This window comes from Trichosurus vulpecula, chromosome 1 (assembly GCF_011100635.1).
Source record: "Trichosurus vulpecula isolate mTriVul1 chromosome 1, mTriVul1.pri, whole genome shotgun sequence".
Lineage (NCBI taxonomy): Eukaryota > Metazoa > Chordata > Mammalia > Diprotodontia > Phalangeridae > Trichosurus > Trichosurus vulpecula.
In genome coordinates this window covers 66,160,126-66,172,554 of record NC_050573.1, presented here as the reverse complement: position 1 = coordinate 66,172,554, position 12,429 = coordinate 66,160,126, and the positions used below count along the sequence as shown (strand labels likewise).

The 12,429-nt window shown below is 40.6% G+C and overlaps 2 protein-coding genes across 2 annotated transcripts in view; one reads left to right on the top strand and one right to left on the bottom strand.

Moving 5' to 3' along the window:
• LOC118830320 (olfactory receptor 7A17-like) overlaps positions 1-3,149 on the bottom strand; it is a 57,592-nt gene extending 54,443 nt beyond the window's left edge. Inside the window, exon 1 of the mRNA XM_036737299.1 lies at positions 2,656-3,149. Coding sequence (XP_036593194.1) covers positions 2,656-3,149 — 494 coding nt within the window. The remainder of the gene's footprint in view (positions 1-2,655) is intronic.
• Positions 3,150-8,000: 4,851 nt separating this feature from the next.
• LOC118830150 (transmembrane protein 263-like) lies at positions 8,001-11,438 on the top strand. Its single transcript, XM_036737081.1, has 2 exons — positions 8,001-8,091; positions 11,146-11,438. The coding sequence occupies exons 1-2, from the start codon at positions 8,001-8,003 to the stop codon at positions 11,436-11,438; spliced, it is 384 nt and encodes a 127-aa protein (XP_036592976.1).
• The last annotated feature ends 991 nt before the right edge of the window (positions 11,439-12,429 follow it).

Here is a 12,429-nt window from a genome sequence, read left to right as displayed (position 1 = left end):
TTTTTGTGAAATAGGGAATTATTAGCCCAGAAGCTGGCCTCTCTGGGTTTATCAAAGAGTAGATAGGTGTTGACTTCTGCATCTTATGTACCTGTCCTATTGCACTAATCCACACCTCTGTTTCTTAGCCAGTACCAGGTAGTTTTGATGACTGCTGCTCTGTAGTACAGTTTAATATCTGGTATGGCTAGGCCACCTTCTCTAGCATTTCTTTTCATTAATACCCTAGATATTCTAGACCTCTTGTTTTTCCAGATGAATTTTGTTATTATTTTATCTATCTCTGTAAAATAATTTTTTTGGTAGTTTGATTGGTATGGCACTGAATAGATAGATTAATTTAAGTAAAATTGTCATTTTTATTATATTAACTTGGCCTAACTGTGAGCAACTGGTATTTTTCCGTTTATTTAGATCTGACTTTATTTGCATGAAAAGTGTTACATAGTTATTTTCATATAGGCCCTGGGTTTGTCTTGGCAAATAGACTCCCAAATACTTTATGGTATCTACGTAACTTTGAATGGAATTTCTCTTTCTGTCTCTTGCTGTTGGGCTTTGTTAGTAATGTATAGGAATGCTGAGGATTTATGTGGGTTTATTTTATATCCTGCAACTTTGCTAAAGTTGTTTATTATTTCAAGTAGTTTTTTACTTGATTCTTTAGGATTCTCTAAATAAATCATCATATCATCTGCAAAACGTGATAATTTAGTTTCTTCTTTTCCTATTTTAATTCCCTCAATTTCTTTTTCTTCTCTTATTGCTACAGCTAACATTTCTAGTACCAAATTGAATAGTAGGGGTGATAATGGACATCCTTGTTTCACCCCTGATCTTATTGCGAATGCATCTAGCTTATCCCCATTACAAATAATGCTTGTTGATAGTTTTAGGTAGATGCTATTTATAATTTTTAGGAAGTCTCCATTCACTACTGTGCTTTCTAGTGTTTTTAATAGGAATGGGTGTTGTATTTTGTCAAAGGCTTTTTCTGCATCTATTGAGATGATCATATGGTTTCTGCTAGTTTTGTTGTTGATATGATCAATTATGCTGATAGTTTTCCTAATATTGAACCAGCCTTGCATCCCTGGAATAAATCCTACCTGGTCACAGTATATTATTCTCATGATAATTTGCTGCAGTTTTTTGCTGATACTTTATTTAAAAGTTTTGCATCAATATTCATTATGGAAATTGGTCTATAATTTTCTTTCTCTGTTTTGACTCTACCTGGTTTGGGTATTAGTACCATATTTGTGTCATAAAAAGAATTTGGTAGGACTCCTTCTTCACCTATTTTCCCAAATAGTCTACAAAGTATAGGAACTAATTGTTCTTTAAATATTTGATAAAATTCACATGTAAAAGCATCTGGCCCTGGAGATTTTTTCCTAGGGAGTTCATTGATGGCTTGCTCAATTTCGTTTTCTGAGATGGGGTTATTTATAAATTTTACTTCTTCTTCTGATAACCTGGGCAATTTATATTTTTGTAGATATTCAGCCATATCCTTAAGGTTGTCAAATTTATGGGCATGCAATTGGGGTCCAACATTTATTAAGCACTGAATATGTGCAAGTAATCTACTAAGCTTTGGGGACACAGAATGAGGGGAAAAATACTCCCTGACCTCGAGGATTTCACAATCTGATGGGGGAGACAATATGCAAACAAATATATACAGGATCAATTGGAAATCGTTAGTAGAAAGAAGGTACTAGAATTAAGAGCGTATGGGAAAGGCTTCCAATAAAATCAGAGTTTTTAAAAATTTGTGACTTAAAAGAAGCCAGAAGGTGGAGTTGAGTGGAGAGAGTATTTCAGACCTGGAGGACAGCCTTAGAAAATACCCAGAACCAAGAAATGGAGTGCCTTGTTCATGTAATGGCAAAGAGCTCACCAGAGCTAAGAGTACATGATATAGAGCAAGGTATTAAAAAACTGGAAAGGCAGAAAGAGACTGACTTATCAAGGGTTGAAATACCAAACACAGAATTTTGTATTTGATCCTGGAGCCAGTAGGGAATCCTTGGCCTTCATTGCTTTGGAGGAGTGACAGGGTCAGAGCTGTACTTTAGAAAAGTCACTTTAGTGGCTAAATGAGGGATGGACTTGACTGGGAGAGAGAATTGAGGAATCCAACATATTTGCCTCCCAATATTTTCCCCAGAAGTACCTCTGTCCTATTCTAAGGGGCAGGAGCCAGCCCCATCACTGAGAGGAGGCTACTTAATAAGCCTTTTCAGGGCATCTTTGATGTCTTTATTCCTTAGTGTATAGATGAAGGGGTTCAACATGGGAGTGACCACAGCATATATTGCTGAGGCAACTGTGCTTTTCCAGGAAGAGTGGGTAGCAGAGGAGCTGAAATATACTCCAAATCCTGTGCCATAGAATAAAGAAACAACAGAGAGGTGAGATCCACAGGTAGAAAAGGCTTTATACTTACCCTGAGCAGATGGGATTTTCAAAATGGAAGAACAGATCTGACAATAAGAGAAAAGGATTCCAGTGAGGGGGAGAAAACCCAGCAGTCCAGTAACAAAATATAGCAAGACAAAATTGATGAGAGTGTCAGAACAAGATAGTTTCAGAACCTCAGCGAGATCACAAAAGAAGTGCTGAATTTCATGGTCTGCACAGGAGAGCCGCGTTACCATCAAACTATGAAGGAGGGAGTTTAGAAAGCTTATGATCCAGGAGAGCAGCACCAGCTGGCCACAGAGATGAGGGCTCATGATGGTCGTATATCGAAGAGGGTGACAGATAGCCACAAAACGGTCATAGGCCATTGCAGTGAGAAGGAAATTGTCCAAAGCAGCAAAAACAATAAAGAAGTACATCTGGGCAAGACAGTCAGCATAGGAGATGACCTTGTTTTGTGTCAAGATGCTCACCAACATCCTGGGGACTGTGGTGGATACCATGCAGATATCCACAAAGGACAAGTTGGAAAGGAAGAAGTACATGGGAGTGTGGAGGTGAGAGTTGGAGCCAATGGTCAACATTATGAGCAGGTTTCCAACTACTGTGACCAAATACATGCCCAAGAACAGCCCAAAGAGGGGCCCCTGCTCATCTGGCTTCTCAGAAAATCCCAGGAGGATAAATTCAATGAATTGTGTTTGGTTTCCTGATACCATGGGGCTGACTTTTCTGCCGAGAAAGAGAAATGAGAAGAGGAGGACATGAAAATATAATTACCCTGTATATGAAATGGAAACAACTCTGATTCTGACTAGGCTTTGACTTGGAGTTTCTTAGTTCTGTCCCTGACTTCTCCACTTATTACCTTTATGATTCTGGACAAGTCACTCTTTCCATATTCCATCTCAAAGCAAGATGAAGAACTTGAACCTTTCAGACAGTCTTTAAGATGTAAGCAACAACATTTGGAAATGAACATTTTATTAACACCATCCCGAATTTGCTCTAAGCATCAACGACCATTGAGCACTGGGATAAAGAAGGTCATACCATGGACAGGGGAGGACCATTCCTGCAGACAATGGAAGATAAGATGGTGATCTGGTATAACGGAAGGTTTGGGCCGTCCATTCTTCCACTGAAATCATAAAACCACAAACAAATGGACAAGACCCCATAGGACACACAGGACAAAACTATACCCCACAAAAAATGTTGGCACAAAATTATACCTGGCAAGTGGGCATCTGGCCTTTCCTTGAAGACCTCCATGGGAGGGAACCTCTCAGCTTCTTGGGGGAGCTTATTCCACTCTGGGTTTCCTCTCACTTTCCTTTCTATTGAGTCAAATATGACAGTTTTGTAGTTCCATCCATTTCTCTTGTTCTGCCTCTGAGTCCTTGCAGAACAAATCTTTTTTCTCTCCCATATAATATTCCTTTAAATATGTGAAGACAGTTAGCCCATTCTACATATGTTTTCTCTCCTTTAGGCCAAGTAACTATTTCCTTCAGCTGTCTACATAGGCTGTTAACCATCCTGGTTGCTCTTCCTTGCATCCTCTGCAGATTATCAACATTCTTTCTAAGTTGTGATAAACAGAACTAATCACAGAATTTCAGATGAGGTCTGACTGGACAAAGACAATGGGATGATCACTTTCTTCTTATTGGAAGCTATGTCTCCTTTAATGTAAGTTAAGTTTTCTATAGGTTATTTTGTCTGCCATATCACTGCCGACTCATAGTGAATTTACAGCCTACTGGAAACCTCCAGATCATTTTCAAATGAATAATGGTCTTGTGTGTTGGGGAAAGGTTTTCTGGGGGATTGTTTGTTTTTCTTTTCTTATATGCTGCAGTTACATGTAGTTGGTAGTGGATGAGATCAACCTTCCAGCATCTGGTGAACCTGTGTTGCTAAATCTCTCTAGGGTTGTGTATATGAAAGGGCACCTCTCTGACACTCTGGTCCATCAGCCTTGAGAGGGTTGTGGGACCTCCAGGTAATGACACCTTCCTGTTCTGACTCCTATTCTCTAGTCATGTAAAACTCAGACATTCTACCTTTTAAAGCCCTCCTAGCTCACACTATGTTTTAAGTTACTTTCCTATGATGAATGTGGTTTTCAAAAAGAAAAAAAAACCTCACTGGAGCACCTGGCCTAGGCTAAATTGCAGATGTAGATCTTGTAGATATTGTGGCTGGAAGATGGATGCAGGTTTAATTGGGGGTATTTAGTGCAGGAAGGTGTTTCTAGAGAGAATGGAGCCAGGTCTAAGACTTTAGGGTTGAATAAAAACCTCAAACAATTTCAGGGCTACCTGGTGTGTTCTTAATAAGAAAAGTCAGGAGCAGTCTGAGTAAAAGAGACAGATTTTCTAGAAAGCTAATCCCTCTGAGAATTCTAGAAGCACTGAACCTCAGAATTGAAATGGACCCATTTAAGTCCATTTAGTCCAACCTATAGCTACATAAGAATTCTCCCTACATGACTCATGGAAATGTAATGTGGGTATGAAAAGAGCATACTGAGCTCTTCCTACATGGTTAGGCAGGCAGTATGCATTTATGAAAAATTTACTGTGACAGACACTGTGCTGAGTGTTGGGGATACAAAAACAAGAAATAAGAGGATGAGGCAGAGGGGGAAGGTACCAGCACAAGGGCATGGTGATGGAGCCTGGAGACTCAGAGGCACAGACAGGAGTAGAACAAAGAGGGACAAACCTGAGCTCTTTCCCCACATGTGGAACTCCCTGAAGACAGTCATCAATGGGAAAAGAAGGCTGGCTTAGGGGAATGATGTTGAAGGGTTAGAAGGCCTGGGTACTGAGTTGCAACTTTGAAATACAGAGAGTCAGAAACAGCAGGAAGCATGGTGAAAGGTCATTTTACAGACCAGAAGTCATCCCTCTCTTGCTTGAAGACCTCCCATGAACAGGAGCCTATCATCTCCTGATAGAGCCCATTCCACATTTTCAAATATTTATTTGTTAAGAAGTTTGTTTGCTGGTTTTTTGTTTTCTGAGATCATGTCTAAATTCATCTTTTTTCCATGTCCTCTCTAGGCTAAGGGCAATGTTTAATACCTCTTGCTAGCCCTTCTAATATTTAAAGATGGCTCCCACTTCAGAAGAGGTAGGAGCAGAGCACATATCTATTACAGGCAGATACCTTGAAACCCCAAAGAAAGAACACTTGGAGAGATGAAGAAAAGGAGTTTATTCCTCTTTTTGTGGGTAGTGTTGGTGGTAGTAGTCACTCTAGACCCTGTTGGAATTGATGCTCAGTAAGAGAGATGAATCACCTAGGAAGTTTTTCATGTCCAGGCCAAAGGAAGTCTTTGCTTCCTTTGGACACTTAGCTTGTCCTTCACTAAGATCCTCCAGTTTTCTTCATATGTGTAGGATATACTCTGGGGTTATTCTCCTAACTGACACATAGAGCAGCAAGTTGGGTCTCCAGAAGACAACTATCTTTCCCCTCAAGGTTCTAGGGTAGCCCTGAGGTGTTTGTGTATGGTGCTCTAATACTTACAAAGTTATAAGCTTCAACCAGTGTGATTCATCTATTGGTTTTGAGTTGATCTGTGTTCCCTTGTGCTCCCCACCATACCCTCTTTGTGTGTCCTGTGCCATGCACCCCAACTTTTCTGTTGAGGCCTAGCTTCTGGGTAATAAGAAGCCTATATAAAACCACTCCAACTAGGAGGTTTTGGGATAAAATTCCTCATTCTTTCTTCCCTCCTTTCCCCCTGCCAAAAGAAGTACAGAAGGATTCCCACCTGACTTTCCAGCAGCTAGTTGCCCACCCTATCCTACACAGAGTGAAGAACTGAGTTAAATTGACTAATAGTAAAGTTGCAATGTTTAAGTGATCCTAATCATTACATCTGTATTGTTTGTGCTAATTTATTTTACTTTGAAATATGTTATATTTAAGTATCTATTAAAAACAAAAAAGTTGGGAAATTGTGATTTTTTGTAAATCCTTGTTTTAAATGAGTAAAAATAAAGTTAAACTGTGTCCAAAAAACCCAGATAGAATTGGTTTCTAGAAAGGTGTGTTTACTAAGGATATATAATATGAACAATTGATATAAAACAGCACACCCCTCTAAAATAAAAATAGTAGTGATGCTCTCTCCCACAATTGCAGAAGGGAAAGTGGGATCAAATTTAGAGAGTACATTTTACAAAGGGTAGCACAGCTTGTGGAAGTCTTTTTTCCGAGAGGTTCTTTCCTCCCCTTCATAGAACCTCATGAAATTCCTCCTAGGCATGGTATAATGTCTGCCTGTACTTCTTATAAAGTCCTAGTACTGTAATTATTAGGAACTTTTTTCTTCCATCGAGTCCAAATATTAATTTTTTGTAATTTCTATGCATTGTCCCTAACCTTCCTCTCAAGGGTCAAGCAAAACACATCTAATCTTTCTCATGACAGGCCTTCAAATACTTGAAAACACCTGTCTCCACTGCCAACCCCCCCCCCCCCGCCCAACATGATATTCACATCCAATCTTACCTGTTCCTTAATATCCTTCTAGCTTTTATTTGGGCTCTTCTCTCTCTGTCTATCTCCCCACCCCAGCCTTCCCAACATCCATGGAGGCAGATAAATGCAGTAATCAACTGACAATTGATCAGAATCTCTAGTTCACAATATGGTTGTTTGTATACTGCCAAATGACTTGGTATCAAACACTTCCTGGATTTAATTCATTGTAGAATTCAAGGAATACTGTCTATTTTTGATAAGTTGATTTTTGTGTCTGTGTATCCTTAGTAAAAGGCTGAGTATGCAGAGAATCAAGGATAGGAATAGAAGGTGGAAAAGAGGAAGAGACAGAAGAGGGGTTGAAATAAATATAGTAGAATCTGAAATAATAGAATCAGGATTTCATATCATCTGGCCTATCTCCTATCAGAAGCAGAAAGAGACAAGGGAAAAAGACCAAGTGCACACGGTGGATGAGAGATGACAATCACATAAAAATTACATTTCGAGAGTAGGTAGATGACAATAGGAAGTGATGTGGGAATTAAAGAGATAATGGCTTTTGCTGAATTTAAGAAAACCCAGGAATGTGCATAAGCATTGTGATGGCTCATACATCACCAATGGCTGTAAAAGGCAAAACCAGTTGTCTTAATGACACAAGTAGGAATAGAACCCAGGACATGGGACTTTTAGCCTTCTTCCTGCACCACACTCAAGTCATGGGGTTCAATAGCAATACACAGAAGAAAGGACATTTTATTTTCCTCATCTCCAGGGCAACTGGGAATTACTGCTCAGCTTCCCCCTGCATCAGAATTCGTTCTATTTGATTTTCCCAACCATATATAGAGTCTGTGCCTGTTTACTCATCATATGTTTCTTTCTGACAATCTCCCTAGGAATTCTAGTCTGTCCTCTGTAAACTCCCCATTTTCATGTCTACTTTCATATCATGGAAAATGGTTTCAGCCTACCCAAAAGGTGGGGAGTATTTCCATCCCTGCCCTCAGCCAAACTCCCATACCCTGTGAGCTGCCCATTGAGTGATATGCTCAGCCTACATGGCCATCGTGAAGTCTGCAGAATCAGGAAATATAGAAATCATCTATAGTTTGTATGAAGGGCACCACCATAGCCCAGTACTCTGTGTCTGTGAGTAGCAACATAACCTCTCTCTCTCTTTTCTAGGCTTTTCATTGGTGTAACTAAGACTTACCTGGGCTAAAGATTATCCCTAGTGTTTGGACTATACTTGACTCAGATGGGCTGGGCCAAAATGAACTCACAGTTCTGCTATTATGACAAAAATAAAAAATTATCTTTCTGAAATGATTTAAGGTCACCAAGAAATTCCACAAAGATGATTTCTTTTGACTCTTACAAAATATGCAAGAAGGCAATAGGAAATTTTTGATCCCCATTTTATGCCTCAGGGTCAAAGAGGGAAAGCAATTGGACCAAGGTCCTATTTCTAGTTCATGGCAAGGATGGAACTTGAACCTAACTCAGAGTATAAGATTTATTCTACTCTTCTTTGATTTTCTTCCAAACGTGGCCCTATGCTGAACTCTGGGCTTTTACATAGACTCTTGAGTCTATGGGTCAGATTTTCTTGCTCTATCAACAGGATTAGGTTATGATGTGAGCTATGTTGGATTGGGGAGAATTTCTTGAGCTTCTGAGCAACCACTGGTTACTTCTTTTTCCTCTTACTTCCCACCTTCTCTTTTCCTCTCCCCCTTCCCAATACTTCCCACCTCGAATCACTTACTGAACATCACCAAAGGGAAAGGTTTGGCTGACTGTATCTGTTGGAAGGGAAGATGAGGAAGGCAGAAACTCTAGGTCCCCCCAAAAGTGAGGAGTTTCAGGCAGTTGGACTGGTATCTCTGAGAGGCACAAGCAGACTCCCTCCTGTCTTGAGATGGCTGGTATTTGGTCTTGTGGAGGAACAGGAAGAATATTTGAAATGTCTAGTGCCTAAGAGGCTCAATCCCCAAAACTCTTCATTAGAAAAATCATACCATTATAATTCCATTTCCTGGGGAGCTGAACTCCCTATGGGGCAGGAAACTGTGGCAGAAATCTTCATAACAATGAGAGCTGTCCAGCATTGCCTGGGAAATTACCAATCTCTGGAGAACTGCAGCAGGAAGGAAATTTAGGGGCTCTTCAGTCCAGTCTGAATCATCTACTATGTTCACAACAAGGAATTCACTGCTTCCCAGAGTATCCCATTCTACTCGTATAGTATTTTAATTATGATAATGTTTTTGCTTCTGCTGAGACAAAATCAGGCTCCTTGTGGATTTGCCTCATCATTCCTTGTTCCATCTTCTGGGGTCAAGCAGAATAAGTTTAATTAATCTTTCACATGAGATAATTTCAAGACAGTTGTCATGTCAACTAAAATCTTTTATTCTACAGGACCAAAATCGCTAGTGCATTTATTGGTCTTCATAAATATTATCTTTGTCATTTGCCTTCTCAACTCAAGTCTAGGACCAGACATTTATTCCTATTAAATTTCATCTAATTAGATTTGCCTCAATATTATAGCTATTCAAGATCTTTTTTAAAACAAATAAAATGTTTCATTAAGAGCTCAACATCATAGTCTTTCACAACATGAGTATTGTGGAAGGGTTATACACAATGATACACATGTGGCCTATGTTGAATTGCTTGACTTCTTGGGGAGGGTGGGTGGGAAGGGAGGAGGGGGGAGAATTTGGAACTCAAAGTTTTTAAAAACAGATGTTCAAAAACAAAAAAAAAGTTTTTTGCATGCGACTAGAAAATAAGATACACAGGCAATGGGGAGTAGAAATTTAGCTTGCCCTACAAAAAAGGAAGGGAAAAGTGGATGTGAGGGGAGTGGGGTGACAGAAAGGAGGGCTGACTGGGGAACAGGGCAACCAGAATATATGCCAACTTGGAGTGGGGGGGTAGAAATGGGGAGAAAATTTGTAATTCAAACTCTTGTGAAAACCAATGCTGAAAACTAAATATGTTAAATAAATAAATTAAATTAAATTAAAAGAGTTCAACATCAACTCAACTAACCAAACTTGCTTGGTAACAATTTAAATCAATTAATTTTGATTAATGAGACATTAATAAATTTTAGTTATTCCAAGTCCTCATTGAAAGGAGTATGGCATAGTGGATAGAGTGTTTAGTTTGGATTAAAAAGATTTCATTTCAAGGATAGCCTTTAATTTTTACTGGCTTTGTATTATTGGGCAAGTCTCTCAGAGTGTCAGTTTCTGAATCTATAAAATGTTGATAATAAACCTGGTATTATATGGTTTTTGTGAAAACCAAATAAGTCGGCATATACCTATTTTATTGTTATTGTTTATTGTTGTTATTGTTACTACTATTATATAAGGCTCCCAGTCACCATAACGTTAGGTAGTCAATCCATTTCTCACTGCTGAACCCCCCACCAAAATATCACCTTTTTTCTTTGACTTGTTATGCCCTAGTCTTAGACTTAATTCCAAGAAAAATTCAAAATAAAGTTTAAATGTAATTTATTTCTGGCATTCCCCAAAATGTGGGTTCAAGGTCCTGTACAAACTCCCAAGGTAAATCAAATGCAGTATGGAGCAACCTTTTTTTTCAACCAACAGAAAATTTAGAATATTCAAGGACTTAGAAGAGCCTATAAACAGATACTGAGGGGCAGAGCCAAGATTATTGGACTGCCTGAAAGCTATGATCAGGAAAAAAAAGAGCCTAGATATCATCTTTCAAAAAATTATCAAGGAGAACTGCCCTGATATTCCAGAGCCAGAGGGGAAAATAGAAATTGAAAGAATCCACCGATCACCTCCTGACAAAGATCCCCAAAAGAAAACTCCTAGGAATATTGTCACCAAATTCCAGAGCTCCCAGATCAAGGAGAAAATACTGCAAGCAGCCAGAAAGAAACAATTTGAGTATTGTGGAAACACAATCAGGATAACACAGGATCTAGCAGCTTCTACATTAAGGGATCAAAGGGCTTGGAATATGATATTCCCGAGATCAATGGAGCTAGGATTAAAACCAAGAATCACCTACCTAGAAAAACTGAGTATCATGCTCCAAGGCAAAGTATGGATTTTCAATAAAATAGAGGACTTTCAAGATTGCTCAGACCAGATCTGAATAGAAAATTTGACTTTCAAACACAAGAATTAAGAGAATCATGAAAAGATTCGAGAAAAGCCTTCCGGCAGCTGGAAGAGCAAGGAGGGGTGATCTGGAGAATGACTGGTGGCCTCTTCAGCATCACCAAGGGCTCTGTGAGGGCCACTTTAGGAGGCATTGCCTGGGTGGGGAGCAAGAGTCTGGCGTTCACCAAAATAGCCATGACCATGGTGTCCACCGCTGGCATGGGGCTGGTGAAGGGCAGCTTGTCAGCTGTGAGCAGCGGTGTAGGAGCTGTGGGCTCCGCCACGGCTGGGAAGGTCCCTTTCACTACCAGGAAGAAGAATAAGGCTGATTAATTTAGGGTGGAAGAGCCCTCCATGGCTGAATGCGATGGTCAGATCCTCATCTGTCTCCAGGACTCCCTTTCATCAGACAGATGGGCCCAGTTCTCAACTGGCCCGTCCACTGCTCCCTAGCCCACAGCTAGAAGCAGTTTCCTCTGTTCCCCATCCCCCTCCACCACCTAGGCCTGCTAGGCTCAGGCCAGACCTTGACCACAGCTTTTCATAGTGTTATCCCCATTCCAAAGCTCCATCTCTTAAACTGGGCAAAGAAGATTGTTCCCAGGGCCTAGGGAGATATGGGGACTAGGGGAACTGGAGTCCTGACACAGAGCAGGGTCAGCTGGAAAAGCAACCCACAGAACCACAGCTAGCCAGAGCCCAGGGCTTCTTCTTCTGCCCACTTGGCTTAAACCTCACTGTTCTTGCCCCCAACCAAGGCCAAAGCTTCCTTCTCCTTCAGCATGGGTAGGACCAAGTTCTCTCCAAATTCTCCCTAGCACCCACCTGTGGCCTCTAGACAAAGAGACCACTCAAGCTGAGACTCCTATAATTCCCGCACTACACAGAGGACCTTGGACATCATCTAATCCTCATTTGGATAGATGGGGAAACTGAGTCCTATCTACCCCTCAGGGTGACCTTCAATGGGGCACAGGGAATGGGAGCATCAAACATGGATGGGCAAGGGTCTGAACTGAGCCCAATACCTGCTGGTCCAATGGGTGACCACATCTGAAAAACAACCCATAGAATGTCAGCTCCATGAGGGCAGGGACCTCTTCATCTTTTGTCCTTGTGTCTCTCATACCTATCATATAGTAGGCACCTGGGAAATAGTTTTAGATGGAATGGATGGAATTAGTGGCACAGCCAGGGCCAGAACCCAAGTGTCCTACCTCCCAGGCCAGTGCCTCTCCTGCCACGCCACAGCAGCTGTGCTCATCTTTGCCTGCTGCCCGACTTGGAGCCAAGCATGTTGCAGTGACCCCGTAGTTTGCATGCC